Source organism: Aquarana catesbeiana, linkage group LG11 (genome assembly GCF_042186555.1).
Source record: "Aquarana catesbeiana isolate 2022-GZ linkage group LG11, ASM4218655v1, whole genome shotgun sequence".
Taxonomy (NCBI): Eukaryota; Metazoa; Chordata; class Amphibia; order Anura; family Ranidae; genus Aquarana; species Aquarana catesbeiana.
Window position 1 is genome coordinate 241371284 of NC_133334.1, and position 18746 is coordinate 241390029.

Consider the following 18746-nt stretch of genomic DNA (forward strand, 5'->3'; position numbering starts at 1 on the left):
AAAGACTGATTATTGACTGACAAAGTGTGTCTGAGATGAATGTCTGGCCAAGCAGGGTGATGACCCCATGGGGGGCATCGCTACATACATAAAGATGGCCTAGGCTATAAGAAGATTGCCAAGACCCTGAAACTGAGCTGCAGCACAGTGGCCAAGACCATACAGCAGTTTAAGAGGACAGGTTCCACTCAGAACAGGCCTCACCATGGTCGACTAAAGAAGTTAAGTGCACATGCTCAGCGTCATATCCAGAGGTTGTCTTTGGGAAAAAGATGCATGAGTGCTGCCAGCATTGCTGCAGAGGTTGAAGGGGTGGGGGGTCAGCCTGTCAGTGCTCAGACCATACACCGCACACTGCATCAAATTGGTCTGTATGGCTATCATCCCAGAAAGAAGCCTCTTTTAAAGATGATGCAAGAGAAAGCCCATAAACAGTTTGCTGAAGACAAGCAGACTAAGGACATGGATTACTGGAACCATGTCCTGTCGTCTGATAAGACCAAGATAAATTTTTTTGGTTCAGATGGTGTCAAGCGTTGTGTGGTGGCAACCAGGTGAGGAGTACCTCCAGTCAAGCCTACAGTCAAGCCTACAGTCCTACAGTCAAGCATGGTGGTGGGAGTGTCATGGTCTGGGGCTGCATGAGTGCTGCCGGCACTGGGGAGCTACAGTTCATTGAGGGAACCATGAATGCCAATATGTACTGTGACATACTAAAGCAGAGCATGATCCCCTCTCTTCGGAGACTGCGCCACAGGGCAGTATTCCAACATGATAACGACCCCAACACACCTCCAAGAAGACCACTGCCTTGCTAAAGAAGCTGAGAGTAAATAAAGGTGATGGACTGGCCAAGCATGTCTCCAGATCTAAACCCTATTGAGCATCTGTGGGGCATCCTCAAATGGAAGGTGGAGGAGCGCAAGGTCTCTAACATCCACCAGCTCTGTGATGTCGTCATGGAAGAGTGGAAGAGGACTCCAGTGGCAACCTGTGAAGCTCTGGTGAACTCCATGACCAAGAGGGTTAAGGCAGTGCTGGAAAATAATGGCGGCCACACAAAATATTGACACTTTAGGCCCAGTATGGAAATTTTCACTTAGGGGTGTACTCACTTTTGTTGCCAGCGGTTTAGACATTAATGGCTGTGTGTTGAATTATTTTGAGGGGACAGCAAATTTACACTGTTATACAAGCTGTACACTCACTACTTTACATTGTAGCAAAGTGTAATTTCTTCAGTGTTGTCACATGAAAAGATAGAATAAAATATTTACAAAAATGTGAGGGGTGTACTCACTTTTATGAGATACTATATATACTTTAAGTTTCACTCCTCAATGTTTCCTTCTTTTTCTTTAAAATTTTGTGTCCCCCCATAAATATCTAGGGATGAGCTTCGAGTTTGAGTCAAACATAAGTTCGACTCGAACATCGGGTGTTTGCCCATTTGCCGCACAACAAATTTTATGGGGCGTTCGCGGCAAATTCGAGCGCCCCATAATGCACTGCAAGACCGCAGTGCATTGCTGTATGATGATTGGCCAAAGCATACACCTGACCTGCATGCTTTGGCCAATCACAGCACACTCCTACACGAGAGCCATAATTGGCCAAAGGCAGGGTGCCTTTGGCCAATCATGGCTCAGGGGGACTAAGTCCACGCCCCACACTATATAAGGCTGCTTACACAGCGCCCATGTATAGTGTGTTATAGTGGACGGAGATAGAGAGATTGAGCTAGATTAGGCAAGCAGGTTAGTTAGTTAGTGGCAGTGTATTTGATATATATATATATATATATATATATATACAGTCAGGTCCATAACTATTGGGACATCGACACAATTCTAATTTTTTTCGCTCTATACACCACCACAATGGATTTGAAATGAAACGAACAAGATGTGCTTTAACTGTAGACATTCAGCTTTAATTTGAGGTTATTTACATCCAAATCAGGTGAACGGTGTAGGAATTACAACAGTTTGTATATGTGCCTCCCACTTTTTAAGGGACTAAAAGTAATGGGACAATTGTCTGCTCAGCTGTTCCATGACCAGGTGTGTGTTATTCCCTCATTCCCTCACAAGTAGCAGATAAAAGGTCCAGAGTTAATTTCAAGTGTGCTATTTGCATTTGGAATCTGTTGCTGTCAACTCACAATATGCAATGGCCAAATATTGTGTTAATGTCCCAATATTTATGGACCTGACTGTGTATGTATATATATATATATATATATATATATATATATACTCTGCATTCAGCGTAGCCTATATATACAGTGTAAACTCTACATTCAGTCAGTACAGGCAGTATATTTGATATATACAGTCAGGTCCATTAATATTGAGACATCGACACAATTCTAATCTTGCACATATACACCGTTCACCTTATTTGGATGTAAATACCCTCAAATTAAATCTGAAAGTCTGCAGTTAAAGCACATCTTGTTTGCTTCATTTCAAATCCATTGTGGTGGTGCATAGAGCCAAAAAGGTTAGAATTGTGTCGATGTCCCAATATTTATGGACCTGACTGTATATATATATATATATATATATATATATATATATATATATATATATATACACAGTCTACTAATATATATATATATATATATATATATATATATATATATATATATATATATATATATATATGTATATATATATATATAAATACTCTGCATTCAGCGTAGCATATATATGCAGTGCATTTGGCGGTGTATAGTAGATAATACAGTACAGGCGGTGTACACAGTATATAAATACAGTGTAGTGCGGTGTTTAAAAAAAAAATACCCATCATGTCCGGAAGGCCTCCAAGGAGAGGCAGACGCTCACAGGGCACTAAAAGAGGGCAAGCAACCTCTGAAATATTTAACAGCAGGGCCCGTTCCTGCACCCAAAAAGAGTAACTTTGAGGGGTTACAGTGTTCTGGCACCACCAACATCTAAAGCCGCGTACACACGAGCGGAATGTCCGACAGAAAAGACGGAAGCTTTTCATCGTCTATTCCGATCGTGTGTATGCCTCATCGGACTTTTTTTTTTCCCGAAAATTATGACGGACCTAGAAATAGAACATGTTCTAAATATTTCCGACGGAAGCAATTCCTATTGGGAAAACCGATCGTCTGTATGCTGTTCCGACGGACCAAAAACAACGCATGCTCTGAAGCAAGTACGAGACAGAAGCTTTTGGCTACTGGCTATTGAACTTCCTTTTTCTAGTCCTGTCGTATGTGTTGTACGTCACCTCGTTCTGGGTGGTCGGACTTTGGTTTGACCGTGTGTAGGCAAGACCGCTTGAATGGAGTTCCGTCAGAGTTCCGTCGGAGAAACCTTCGGAGTTTATTCCGACGGGAAAACCGGTCGTGTGTACGCGGCATAAGGCCCAATTTTTCAGCAGAGTATATAGTGCAGTCCGTATAGTATATATACTGCAGTTCAGAGTTTATTGTGCACTCAGTGTAGTATATATAATACATTGCAGGGTATATAGTGCAGTGTACAATATATAATATAGTGTATTGAAGTGATTAAGGAGAGCTCTATGACAAAATGGCATGGGTTCCCCCCTTTGGGTCTGGTATGGATTTTGGGGGGGGTACCCCCACGCCATTTTTTTAGAAAAATTTGGCTTGGAGCTCACCTTAATATCCATACCAGACCCGCAGGGCCTGGTATGGACTTGTGGGGGAAACCCATGCTGTTTTTTTAAATTATTTTTTATGTGTATTGCCGGGATCTGGCAATACATTACAGCCGCAAGCAATTTTAAATTACATTTTTTCCTTTAGAAATGTCATTTCGCTGTTTTATTGTTCTAAACATGGGGAAAATGTGTTACTTTACAGGCAGGCTAAGGGGACCCCCCAGGCACAATATTTAAAGGAATATTTAATTTTTATTGTTTCACTTTAAGCATTCTTAAAATCACTGCTCCTGAAAAAACTGCCGTTTTAAAAACTTTTTTTTTGCATTGATCCATGTCCCCTGGGGCAGGATCCAGGTCCCCATACACATTTTATGGCAATAACATGCATATAACTTTTAACCACTTGCTGCCCTCCCATCATCAAATGGCGGCTGGGCGGTGCAGCTCTCGTTCTGGGTGAACGTCATATGACCACCTCCCAGAACGATCGCGGCCGCACCGTGTTGCTAGGACACAGCTCGACCCCAATCTGTGTAAAGAGCCGCGTCCACGGCTCTTTAACCATGTGATCAGCTGTGTCCAATCACAGCCGGTCACATGTAAACACGGAGATGCTGGTAATCGGCTCTCCTCGTCTCACACTGACAGAGTGTGAGGAGAGGAGAGCCGATCAGCGGCATCTCCTCACAGGGGATAGCTAGGTATGTAATCAGGGCACTGATCATCAGTGCCCTGATTACAATTAAGTGCCCACCAGTGCCGGCAATGATTGCCCACCTCTGCCAGCAATCAGTGCCAACCAGTGCCCACAATTGCCACCAATCTGTGCCCACAATTACCACCAATCTGTGCCCACAAGTGCCAGCAATCAGTGGCCATTAGTGATGACAGTCAGTGCTGGCTATCAGTGCTGCCCATCACTGCTGCCCATCAATGCTCATCACTGCTGCCCATCAGTGCCACCCATCAGTGCTGCCTATCCCTGCCACCTATCTGTGCCCACCAGTGCTGCCTATCTGTGCCCACTAGTGCCACCTAGCTGTGCTCAGTGCCCACCAGTGCCACCCATTAGTGCCACCTATCAGTGCTCATCAGTGCCACCTCATCAGTGCCCATCAGTGCAGCCTATCAGTGCTCATCAGTGCCACCTCATCAGTGCAGCCTATCAGTGCCCATCAGTGAAGGAGAAAAATTACTTATTTACAAAATTTACTGACAGAAACTGAGAAACTTTTTTTTTTTTTTTTCAAAATTTTTGGTCTTTTTTTTTCAGGAAAAATTAAAAACCCAGGAGTGATTAAATACCACCAAAAGAAAGCTCTATTTGTGTGAAGAAAATTATACCACGCAATTGTCATTCAAAATGTGACAGCGCTGAAAGCTGAAAAATGGCTTGGGCAGGGAGGGGGTATTTAAGTGCCCTGTATTGAGGTGGTTAAAATTAGCTATTTTGATTTTTCACATTCGTGTCCCATAGACTGGTGTTCGCACTAATTTTTTGTCTGTTCGCAAGTTTTGGTGCGAACCGAACCGGGGGAGGTGTTCAGCTCATCCCTATAAATACCCTAACATCAGACCAAAGATCCCCATCTGCTTTAATTTCCTTTCCTGTGTCTACAATTCATTCTACTCTCTTAATATCTCCTTTGTATCCCCCCATTCAGATGCACTGAGAGCAGAGAGAGTAAGAGATGATGAGTAATTATTCAGAGTGAAAGATCATTTCACTTGCATCCCTTTAGATGAGCATGTTCCTCCTTGTTGGCCACGGCACGGTGCAGACTGATGAGCTGTCCTGATCAGTTTGCTTGATAACCCTTCCAAAAACAGGTCTGCTAGAAGGTAATCAATCAACTGATGGGTAGAATGAACAACTAAAGTCTGCGCCATCCAATGGCCAGCTCCATTTCTGGAAAATATACATCTAAAGGGTGCCCAGGGATGTGAAGAACACTTTGGCTCAGGTAGACCAGCACTACAGTGACTGGAAGCACTGCAAGGAACCATGGGAGATGTGGTTTTGTTGTCAGCAGGAAGCTGATGTGTCACCCTGTCACCCCTCCCCTGCTGGCTTTTATGAAGAGTTGGAAATACTTAATACTTAGGCTGCTTTCACACTGAGGTGCTTTGCAGGCGCTAAAGTGCTAAAAATAGCGCCTGCAAAGCTCCCTGAAAGAGCCGCTCAATGCACTCCAATGTGAAAGCCCCGAGGACTTTCACACTGGAGCGGTGCGCTTGCAGGGCGGTCAAAAAAGTCCTGCAAGCTGCATCTTTGGATCGCTGTAGGAGTGGTGTATTTACCGCTCCTAAAGCGCCCCTTCCCATTGTAAACCATGGGGCAGCGCTGCAAACCCACCGGCAAAGGGCCGCTGCAGCGGCCGCTAGCGGGCGGTTTTAACCCCCGCTAGCGGCCGAATAGTGCCGCTAAAACGATGGTAAAGCGGCGCATGCCTCAGTGTGAAAGTACCCTTAAGAACAGCAGCTGCAACTATGGGAGGATATGCACATTTTTTCAAAATTCAAAAAAATTCAAAACACCATCGGCGCTTGCGCACTGAAGAAACGGACAGCTGGTGACATTTTGTCAGGGCCCGTGCCATGACCAGCGGCTCCCGTAATCACAGTTCTGCCCAATCAAGCTGAACCCAGAATTAACTCCGGTGAAAGATGTCGGCATTAGAAGCGGAGTGCGGGCGGCACTGCAGGGCATCATTCTAAGGTAAGTATTTCATAATGAGCTAGTAAGCGATGCTTACTAGCTCATTACGCCTTTGTCTTGCAGGGTTTTTATTTATTTATTTATTTTCCGGAGGTTTAGAACCTCTTTAACCACTTGCTGACCGGCTCACGCCAATATACGTCAGAAGAAGGGCACATACAGGCATATTAACATACCTGTATGTTGCCCTTTAAGAAGCGGTTTGCAGGTGCGTGCGCCGCGAGCTCCGTGTGTGTGATTGCGGGTCCCGTGGACTCGATATCCGCGGGGATACCCGCAATCGTCTCATGGAGAGGAAGAACGAGAAAATGCTGATGTAAACAAGCATTTCCCTGTTATGCCTAGTGACACTGATCACCGCTCCCTGTGATCGGGAGCGGTGATCAGTGTCGTGTCACACATAGCCACAGTTAGAATCACTCCCTAGGACACACTTAACCCCTACAGCACCACCTAGTGGTTAACCCCTTCACTGCCAGTCACATTTACACAGTAATCATTTTTAATCGCACTGATTGCTGTAGAAATGTGAATGGTGCCAAAATAGCGCCAAAAGTGTTCGATCTGTCCACCATAATGTCGCAGTCATGATAAAAATCGCTGATCACCACCATTACTTGTAGAAAAAAAAATATTAATAAAAATGCCATAAAACTCCCCTATTTTGTAAACTCTATAACTTTTGTGCAAACCAATCAATAAATGCTTATTGCGTTTTTTTTTTTTTTTTTTTTTACCTAAAATATTTAGAAGAATACTTATCGGCCTAAACTGAGGAAAAAAAATGTTTATTATAGCAAAAAAAATATATATATTGCTTTTTTTTTCAAAATTATCGCTATTTTTTTGTTTATAGCGCAAAAAATAAAAACTGCAGAGGTGATCAAATACCACCAAAAGAAAGCTCTATTTGTGGGGAAAAAAGAACGTCAGTTTTTTTTTGGAGCCACGGCGTATGACCGCGCAATTGTCAGTTAAATCGACGCAGTGCCGAATGGCAAAAAACGCTCTGGTCTTGTGCCAGCCAAATGGTCTGGGGCTTAAGTGGTTAATACCTGTATTGTCAGCGCCATCTAGCGGCCGAAATGAGGTAAAGTTTTCTCATTGAGGTATTTCAGAAAACTATACTGCATTTTGGCCAATAGATGGAGCCAATGATACAGTCATTAATTTCCTACAAAAGTTACGGTGACATTTTGTTCAGCTTGCACAAATGCTTATGACATTCGTGCAACAAATGTTTTATCAATAGACCTCTTATTGTAATGAATGTGATTTCCTGACACTGCTCAGCGCTCTGCTATGGAGCTGAAGATTTAAACAAAAGGCAACAAAACTGCTGATTTTCCATCACGTTACTCAACAAATGTTACGTAAATATGAAGAGCGATAGTGATTTGTACTTTGCTTCAGTTTGTGATGTCACCCCGCATTCTTGTGTTTTTAGGTCATGTTCTTCATACATGGGGGCGGGCTGTTGGTGGGTGGAGCCAGTCTCTATGATGGTTCTGCGCTCAGCATTTACGAGAATGTGGTTGTCGTTTCCATTCAATACCGGCTGGCAATTCTGGGATTTTTCAGGTAAAGCTCTTAATTCTTCCTCTTGTTTAAAAAAAACAAAACTCCCATGAAGGCCTCGATCACCCCGCCATGCTGCTGTAAAGGCACCCCAATACATAGCATGGCCCTGCGCTGCATTGCTGAAAATGTTAAATGCACATTTTTAAGTAATTTTATGTATTTCTTCCTCCCCCCCCCCCCAGTACTGGAGATAATGAGCTACCCGGTAATCTGGGTTTTATGGACCAGGTGGCGGCCCTCCATTGGGTGCAGGAGAACATCGCTGATTTTGGGGGTGAACGTAACTCTGTCACCATATTCGGTGAGTCCGCCGGGGGAGTCAGCGTCTCAGCTTTGGTAAGTTCCAACTTGTCGACTAACTGAGGCAATATAATTATACTTTAAAACTTACCTCACCACTTTCTGAGATGAGAACGAGGGACACCTATTATCAAAAGTATGTAGGCATAGGACACACCCCCTGCCATGCCCTATTAAAGGAGAATTATAAAAAAAAATAATTAGCTAAACCCAAAGGTGCTTTTTTTTACCACTACTATCCCTTTATACTGGCTTAACAAAATTTCCTTGTCAAAAGAAGTTTATTGAGTATGCAATGTTATAAAGATACATAAAGTAAGTTTACAAGGATCTATAAAGTAAGCTCATTGTTTTACAGTAGGGTTTATATAGGTAAATATCATGAAATTTCAAATATTAAACATTGGGTTCACGTAAACCTAAATTAAAGATATATATCATTTCCTTAGTTATTTTTGTAGGTATTTAAATGATTTATACCTACTATACATATTGTTTACAAGTAGAGTGTATATAGGTCAAATAAATTCTGATAATGAGCTTTAATCGTAAGGTGGAGAAAAGGAAAGAGAAAGAAGAAAAAGGGTTGAAAGGTAGAGGTATGGTCCACAAGGTTGTCCCGCTCGTCAGTTTATTATTCTTTTTAGTTCTCTTTGAAGCCTTAGAATGGGTGTCTCTGTAAGTCATTTAATCTGTTACCATGGCAACAGGACAGAGTCATTGAAGTTTGACAGGAACTGTTGTTTTATCCAAGGATGCCAAAGTTTTTCAAATTTTGGAATTTGATTTTGATCGATGGCTACCATCTTAGCATGGGACATTGTATTATTCATTCTGTGAATTGTTTCTGCTAGTACCAATGTAGGAGATTTCCATGCCTTGGCCACTGTTTGTTTTGCAGCCGTTATTAGTTGGATCATAAGTTTGAATTGAGAGAGTGTTAACCATTCCGGTTTTAGATTAAGTAAAGTTAAATATGGATCTGGTTGTATTATTTTTTTAAATATTTTAGATGCAATCACGAAGACTTCCTTCCAGAAGGTTTGGATTACTGGGCACGTCCACCATATGTGTAAATATGTGCCTATTTCTGGGCATCCTCGAAAACAAAGAGCTGAGGTATTAGGTGAATATTTTGCCACTCTAGCGGGTACAAGGTACCAGCGAGTTAGGACTTTATAATTTGTCTCCAGTGCTAAGATGTTGGGTGAAGATGACTTAGATGTGAGCCATATGTTAGACCAGTCCGTGTCTTCTAAAGTTCGTCCCAGGTCCTCCTCCCACCTCTGAACGTAAGAGGGTCTATTAAGATTTGCTACTCCATATAATTGATTATAAAGTGATGAAATTGTACCTTTAGCAAATGGATCTTTTGTACAGATTGATTCAAAAATGGATAATTGGGATAATGGTGTATCCCCCTTTAGGAATGGTGTATAGAAATTTTTGATTTGGAGATATCTAAATATCTCAGAGTTTGGTAGATCATATTTTTCTCTAAGCGATGGGAATGAAAGGAATGATTTAGATGCTATGAAGTCATTTAGTGTCTGAATGCCTGATGTTGTCCAAGCTTTAAAAGAATTTGGGTAGATCCATGCCGGATAAAAGGCCGGATTTCTGATAAAAGAAAGGAGAGGATTGTGTGGAGATTGTAACTGATATTTGGTTTTTAGTTTATCCCAGAGAGATAAGAAGTGTTTAGTTATGGGATTATGAATTTTAAAGCGGTCTTTAGGATCAAGCCATAATAAATTTGATATTAATAGAGGGTCATTTTCTGAAGCCTCTATAAATACCCATAATGGGATTTCCTGTTTTGCATGGTATTTGGACAGACTGGCCAAATGTGCTGCTCTGTAGTAATTAGTAAAATTAGGGTATCCCAGGCCTCCTTTATTTTTGGGAAGATGTAGTGTGTGTATAGGTATACGTGGTTTAGAAGAGCCCCATATAAACGAAGTTGCTCTTTTTTGTACTATTCTCAAAAAATAGGAAGGAATTGGAATAGGGAGGACTCTGAATAGATAAAGCAATTTGGGTAGAATAGTCATTTTGATTGCATTAATCTTCCCTATCCAGGATAAAGGAAGTTGCGACCATTGTTTTATTAGATTTGTGATCTGTCTTAATACAGGAGGATAATTGGTTGAGAATAAGTCAGAATGAGATGCTGTTAAATGAATTCCAAGATATGGGATTGATTTTTCTGCCCATGTGAATGGGAGTGCAGCCCTAGCCGGGATCAATTCCATGTTTGTGAGTGAAATATTAAGCACTAGGCATTTCTTAGGATTAATCATAAGGCCGGATAGGGCTGCAAATCCATCAAGAGCTGGTATTAAGTTAGGACCAGAGACCTGTGGTGATGATAGAAAAAGTAATATATCGTCTGCAAATATACATAATTTGTGTGTAATACCTCCTACTTAAATGCCAGTTATAGTTTGGTTTGTTCTGATGTATTGGGCCATGGGTTCGAGTATAAGGGCAAATAATAAGGGAGATAATGGGCAACCCTGTCGGGTACCTCTTTCAATATTAAAGGCATCAGATTTGTATCCAGCATATTTTATATAGGCTTTGGGTTTATTATATAATGCTTTGATCCATGTTAAAAAGTGGGGTCCAAAACCCCATTTTTGTAATGAATATTGCATATATTGCCAGGATACTGTGTCAAATGCCCTCTTAATATCGAGAGATAGAAAACATAAAGGGATTTTCGGTTTTTTAGCAATATGTGCCAATAACACTGCCCTGCGTATATTATCGCCTGCCTGTCTATTTGGCATGAAGCCTACTTGATCTCTATGTATTAATTTTCCTATAATGCTATTGAGGCGTTTTGCTATTATTTTTGCTAATAATTTAATATCGAGGTTTAACAGAGAGATAGGCCGATAATTCACACAGGAAGTATCATCAGAAAGGGGTTTTGGGATCATACAAACAATTGCCATTAGTGTTTCTTGCCGAAAAGAATGTCCTTCTAAAAGTTTGTTAAAAGTTTCAGTGAGAATGGGAGAGAGTATTTCTGAGAATGTTTTATAGTATAAAGCCGAGTAGCCGTCTGGGCCTGGTCTTTTGTTAAGTTTTAGGTCTTTTATGGCGTTAGCAACTTCATCTATAGTTATAGGCTCATCCAAACTGCTTTTTTGATTCTGAGATAACTCAGGTAAGGTTATTTTTGAGAAGAAGGATTCAGCCTCTGTAGGATTAAATTCATTGTTTGTCTTGTATAAAGTTGCGAGATGTGAGTGAAATTTATGGACTATTTTAACTGGATTACAAGTGTAAACATTTTTTGATAATTTCAAACGTATTGGTTTGAAAGATTTGTTAGTTGAATTTAATGACCGAGCCAAATATGTACCTGGTTTGTTTGTATTCATGTAGAAATTGTGTTTGGAGCGTTTGAGGGATTTATCAACTGACTCAGTCAGAAATAGATCGTATTCCAATCTAGATTTTTCCAGATGAGATTTTGTACTCTGAGATGGATTATCTTGAAATGATATGTAGGCTGCATTAAAATTGAGTTCTAGTTTTTTTGCTAGATTTTTGCGTTCCCGTTTTAATAGTGCCATTTGTCTTTGTATTGTACCACGCAAGACAGGCTTATGAGCTTCCCACAGTGTTATTGGGGAGATGTCTGTTGTATTATTAATTGATATGTATTCCTTTAAAGCTTGTTCAATGGCCATCTGATGTAGTGGGTGTTTGAGCATTATGTCCGGTAAGTACCACGTTGGGTCATGCGCTTTTGGTATGGCTGAGGCTATAGTAGTGTATACTGCATTATGGTCAGACCACGGAATCGGAATTATATCTGATGCAATAATTTCTGGTATCATTCCTATTGTTAGAAAAATATGATCTATTCTGGTGAAGGTTTGATGAGGGTGCGAGAAATAAGTGAATTTCTTTTTTCATTGGGTTACTTTCTCTCCATGAATCTACCAGATTGTATTTGGAAAGAAGTTGAGAAAAAGGTAATCTAGAGGTTATTTTGGATGGTGTAAAAGGTGATTTATCTAGAAATGGGAGGAGGACCTGGTTCGAATCCCCACACATTATCACTGTTCCTATTTTGTGTGTATTAATCACTTGTAATATATGTGAGAGGAATGGTGTAGGTTGTTTGTTAGGAGCATAGTAGGAAATCACAGTGATTGCTGTATCCATTATATAACCCATGAGTATCAGGTATCTACCTTCTGGGTCTTTAATTTCTGATGATAAGGTGAATGGTGTGGATCGGTGAAATGCAATTAGAGTTCCCCTTTGCTTGGTACAGGCAGAAGCCGTGTAAATTTGTTGATAAAAAGGAGAAATATATTTTGGAGTAGAATCTTTGGTGAAGTGTGTTTCTTGGAGGCATACTATGTGAGCCTTCTTGTTATGGAAAGTACGGAAGGCTTTGGTCCTTTTTTGAGGGACATTTATTCCCTGAACATTCAGGGAAAGTATATTCAGTGGTGCCATGGCAATAGATCAAATAGTTTTGACTTACTTTTTGTTATGCAGAGCTGACTGCGCAGATCAACCTGTGTGGACTGATGAGATGAATAGATAGAAAAGAAACCAGTGAATTCTGGAGTAAAGAGTAAACAAAAAACATATGAGATTAGATGATAAATTGTATAAATTATTTTTTGCAAGTAATCACAATTTACCCGTGAAAGAGAATAAATATCTCTCTCAGGGGAATAAGTGCCTTCGTCACACTCACACATAATATGGTTGGGAGAATGAGGAGGGCTAATGGGGGTACACGGATCTTCCGCTTACAGGAGAGAAGTGCTATGTCAAAAGACATCAAAATGATGTTTCATTAATTGGAGTGCAGAATATAGTTTTTGTTGAAATTATTTATTCCAGGGTGGTTGTATATGGTTAGTCTTGCCCTAGGCTAAATAATTCAGTTAGAAAGGTACTGTTAAAAACTTTGGTATTGATGAAGATAGTTTGAATTATTTTGGGATTTTAACCCTTTTAGAGTAAACAATTACATATTTTATTCATATGTAACTGTTTAGATATGTTAACTCATAAAATTGAGGTTGTATTGCTTCAGATTAGAATAAACAAAAACATAATTCTAGGAACTAGTTAGGTAATAATATATTTGTTTTAAGAAAAGAAAGAAAAAGCTTCCATTACTTCTGGATTATTGAACATATTTGTCCTAAAAAGTAATAAATCTATTGTTATTACCTGATAATATATAACTGAACATGAATTTCCTTATTTCACTTATATATTCTAAGGCTATATGAATCAGAAGTAATAAGAAATATAACTGGAATGTAACATGATCCCACACAGTGTGTGACTATCAGAATGCAGTTACATTCAGTTATAAATATAGGTTTTTTATAGAGAACCATCTCTTAGTATAATAAATGAAGAGATATTAGGAATTAGGATGTCAGTCCATTGAATCTTCTTGGTCCATGGATGATGTGGCATAACGGCCTCTTTTGTGAGAATGATGATTCCCATTTTGTTCTGAAATTTTCTGGGTGCTGCCTGAAGGTGAAGATGATGCCATTCTTCTGCGTGTGGGAGAGTTGCTGCTTGTGGGTTCTGTCAGATTTAATTTTAAAAGGGTTTGTTGTAGTTCATCTGCTGATCTGCTTCTGTAAATTGTACCTTGGTAGTTAAATCTGACTGAAAAGGGGAAGCCCCATTGATACATAATGTTGTGGCATTGCAGTTCCATTAGTTGGGGTTTCATGGATCGTCTTTTAGTAATAGTAAGTTGGGATAGGTCAGCAAAAATTTGATAATTGTGTCCTTGAAAATTAAGTTCCTTTTTTTCTCTTGCAGCAATTAGTATTTGTTCTTTCGTTCTGTAATAATGAAATTTTGTGATTATATCACGTGGGGGTCCATTTTTCTTTTTGGCTGTGAGGGCTCTGTGTACTCTGTCCAGTTCTAAACGTTCAATAGGAATATCTGGCTTTAGTTCTTGTAATAGAGCAGTAATAGTAGATTGCAGGTCTGTCACAGTCTCAGGTATTCCCCTTATGCGCAAGTTTGAACGTCTGGCTCTATTTTCGTAATCTTCGAGCTTAGTTTGAAGTATTAAATGCTCTTCTTTTAATTGTTTCAATTCTGTTATATTTACTTGGGTTGTAATTTCAATTTCATCCATTTTTATTTCTAGGGCTGCGGTGCGGTTTCCCAGCTCTCTTATTTCTTTGGTTAGGCTTTTTGTTATTTGGTCTGAGGTTTGTTTTAAAGCCTTATGAAGCATCGTTTCAAATTGTAATAATATTACTGGGGATACTGAGGAGGCTTGTGGAGAAGTTTGTGAGAGGATTTTTTCTGTATCTGACTCAAATGGAGAGTCTTGCTGTGACATTTTCTGTCTGTGAGAGCGCCCTGATGCTGTATATTGTGAGGTGACTGGAGCTGCTTCAGCTGCAGTGAGTGCCTGTGAGCTCTTTGTGAGGTGATTTTTATTTCTGCCACGGTTTCCTCCCAGTACCATATTTCCTGCCCAAACTTTCACAGTTTGTTCCCTGGGGCAAAAAGGTTCAAATGGATACCTTTTGAGCCTGCAGGCTCCGCTTTGTCCTTCTCTTCTCTCCTCAGCGGTGTGGAGCTCTAACAATGCATGTCTGCTCCGCTAGGCTCCGCCTCCTGCCCCCCGGCTTAACAAAATTTCCAAATTCAGCCATTTATAAGGGCCCTTTCACACTGGGGCGGTTTGCAGGCGCTATTGCGCTAATAATAGCACCTGCAAACCGACCCGAAACAGCTGCTGCTGTCTCTCCAGTGTGAAAGCCTCGAGGGCTTTCACACTGGAGCAGTGCGCTAGCAGGACGGGAAAAAAAGTCCATCTTCGGAGCGGTGAAGGAGCGGAGTGTATACCGCTCTTTCACCGCTCCTGCCCATTGAAATCAATGGGACAGCGCGGCTATACCGCCGCCAAAGTGCCTCTGCAGAAGCGTTTTCCGGTGGTTTTTAACCCTTTCTCGGGCCGCTAGCGGGGGGTAAAACCGCCCCGCTGGCGTCCGAATACCGACGGTAAAGCGCCGCTTACAATAGCAGCGCTTTACCGCCAACGCCGCCCCCGCCCCAGTGTGAAAGGGTCCTAAATCAGATGAAAGGCTTAGCCCTGCGATCACTTTTTGGTAAATAAATAAATATACAACTATATAGATCAGACCAAAATGAGGGACAAATGAGGAGGAAAGAGGAAAAAATAAAATGCAAATACTCTTTCAAAAAGTATTTCCCAATGCTAAACCTTTCATCTAATTTCTAAATTGCTGCATTTGTAAATTTTAAAAGCCAATATAAAGGAAAAGTAGTGGTACAAAGAAGTCCTTTGGATCCTGTGGATTAAATTAACCTTTTTTTTTGGTTATTTCTCTAAGGGGGTGTGTCGGGGGGTGTGTCCTATGCCTACATACATTTGCAAGTAGGTGTCCCTCATTCCCATCACAAAATGTTGGGGGGGTATAATTTTCCATTGCTGTCACCAGAAAAGTAATAGAAAGGGGAAATATTTCAATTGAGACACTAGTTATGATGACCTGGGGGTCCCCAAGGAATTCCCTTAATTTTCAGGGATTTCCTCTCACTTCCTGTTTGTCTATGGGACAGGAAGTGAAGGAAAATCTCTGCAATAGGACACAGATGGCGAAAAAAAATTACAGAGGTTCTAATCTTCCCTTACACTCTAAAGAAATGAAAAAAAAAAAGTTTTGTCTATAGTTCTACTTTAAGTGACACTGTTACCAGGGGCTGCCATTGCTGACCTCCTGAAGAAAAAAAATGCAAGTTCTCTGGCTGTGTCACACTTACTTTCGGTTTTGGCTAATGTAAAAAAAAGCTGTTACCGGCCTGTGAAGCCATCGGTTCAAAACAATTTTGGTTTGATCTTATTCTTTTAATGGCAGAAGGAGAGAGCTGGGGTCAATAGACCTCAAATTATGTCAGTAAAGAGTACCTGTCACTGCCCATGCTATCACAAGGGATGTTGTCAATGCCTTCTGATAGCAATAAAGTTGATAAAAAAATTTAAGTGACAGTTCTACGTGTGTGCGTAGTTTTAAAGTGTGACATGTTTGGTATCTATTTATTCAATTTATTTATCTTTTATATTTTACCAAACAATTGGGTATTATATTGTGTTGGTGTGCACTAACATTCATTAAAGTGTATTTTTTTGCAGTTGAAAAGCCGCTACGCAAAAAATTGCAAAACCCACCATTTTATTCTCAAGGGCCTCAAAATATATAATATTTGGGGGTTCTAAGTCATTTTCAAGCCTAAAAATGTCGATTTTACACATATGTGAGAATTGTCCAGGGGCTGAAGTGGTTAAAAAAACATCCCTAAACTCTAGTCAGTGACTTTGCCTCGGCTGCGATGATGTCATCAGTCTGCTGCAGGCATTTCCTCAGTCTCCCCTCCACCAGTGAACAGACTGTACATTGTAACTCTGTATCAAGTCATAAGGTGAGAGGCTGTAGCGGGGGCTAATCTGTGTCAAACATTTGTGAACACAGCCAGGAACTTCACAGGCACCAGGTTTTTCATGGCTGTGTCATCTCTGAGCTGGAATGTCAACCAAAGAAGTAGATGGTGACTCTGGATAAACAAAGATGGCACCGTCCTGTAGAGGAAAGCAGATGAAGACATTATTAGGTGGGGTACTATGGTCTCTGTGGGGGTAATAAATACCTGAAAGTCTTGCATATTACCAAGCATACAGTATATGTACTTAACATGGGAAAATATATCTGATGACAGGTCCAATTTTAGCACTTTTGAGTGGCAGACTCAAAACATACATCCTCTAAATGAGTGTCAGAAAGGTGTCAGTAAGCAGTGTAAGCACCTGAATGTGACTTGCTATCAGTCTCTTGCAGTCCCTGTCATTGGCGTCCCTAGGGGGGGGGCAGAGGGGGCCCTGACCCCCCAACATGATGCTGTGCCCCACCATGTGCCCCCCCCCCCCCCCCCCAATAAATTTTTTTTTTTTTTTTTTACAAAAAATCAATGTCTAATGCCGCGTACACACGGTCGGACTTTTCGTCTACAAAAGTCCAACGGACGCTGACGGACTAAAGCTGGCTGGTAATCCGATCGTGTGTGGGCTTCTCCGGACTTTCAACGGACTTTTTTAGCCTCAAATCCGACGGACTTTAGATTTGAAGCATGCTTCAAATCTTTACGTCGTAACTACGACGGACCCCGAAGTCCGCTCGTCTGTGTGATAGTCCGACGGACAAAAAAACGACGCATGCTCATAAGCAAAAACTAAACGGAAGCACTCGGTCTAGTAAAACTAGTGTTCGTATTGTAGGTAGCACATTCATCACGCTGCAAAATCTGTGATCGTTGAATGCAGCGCATTTTATTTCTTCTTTACGAAGGCTCTAAAGAACGAAGGTGTTTTGCTGTTCATAATCAGAGTTCTCCCAAACTGATTTCTGGATTCTTTTTCTCTTTGATCTCATGAATGATATAGTATGCATTTTAAAAACAATGTTTCCATACTAATAATACTTTTTCCCCTTTTTTTTTTTTAGGTTTGTAAAGTTAACACAAAGAACCCATTATTATTTTTTTTTTTATAGTGATTATTTTTTAGTTTTTAGATAAAGTTAACCCAAAGCACCGTTTTTGGTTACGTAAATTTTTGGATTTTCAAGACTTACCACTTGAACATTATTAACATTAGTAATGTATTTTTGGTGTGTTTTTTTTCAAACTCAATGAGATTGTTGTCCCTTGTTAATTTAACATTGTGTGTAAAATCAATGATTTCAAAGAAAAAACATAAAGTCTTTTGCTAAACTCAAAAAATGATCCATTTATTCATGGTCAAAATAAAATAAAGAGGAAGTCAACGCTGGAAAAAGTCGGTGTACCAGAAAATTGGGATCTTGCGGAGTCCATATAAGAGGGAGCACAATCTGGTCCAAGAATCCCAGAGATCAACAGCACCAGCAGATGATCTAGATGTCCCCAGACTGTGGTCCTACAACAGCCTGCGTCTTCTGTCAGACCAGACTGAACCCAGGTCATCATTTTCTTCTCTTCCCTGCAGCCTTTCCTCCACGCTGCCCTGCAGCCTTCCCTGTAGCCTTCTTTTGAGGCTGTGGCTCTGGTGTTTCAGTTGTGGCAGGAGGAGGAGGAGGAGGAGGAGGAGGAGGGGGGGCTGCCTCATGTAGTTGGGTGTTTTGTGTTAGCGTGCCCTGCAGCCCCTTATGGATTGTTTCCCCAAATAGGCGCTCACAAATGAGGCGCTGCTCCCTATTCATCTGAAGAAGCCTGCTGGCTAAGTAGCAGCCATAGGATTCTTCCGCTTCGGGGGGGCTCCTTAAAAAACGGGTGGCCTCTTGCATGAGGCGCAGGGATGCTTCCTGTGTGACCATCCCCTTCCTGGCCCTTTTTTTGGGAAGGTGGAGGGGAGGCACTTGGGATTCGGTCAGGCTCCTACTGGGCC

At 41.0% G+C, this 18746-nt stretch overlaps 1 protein-coding gene across 1 annotated transcript in view; it reads left to right on the forward strand.

Moving 5' to 3' along the window:
* The window catches only part of LOC141112601 (fatty acyl-CoA hydrolase precursor, medium chain-like), a 78411-nt gene that overhangs the window by 24285 nt on the left and 35380 nt on the right, over positions 1-18746 (forward strand). Inside the window, exons 4-5 of the mRNA XM_073605555.1 lie at positions 7836-7969; positions 8152-8305. Coding sequence (XP_073461656.1) covers positions 7836-7969; positions 8152-8305 — 288 coding nt within the window. The remainder of the gene's footprint in view (positions 1-7835; positions 7970-8151; positions 8306-18746) is intronic.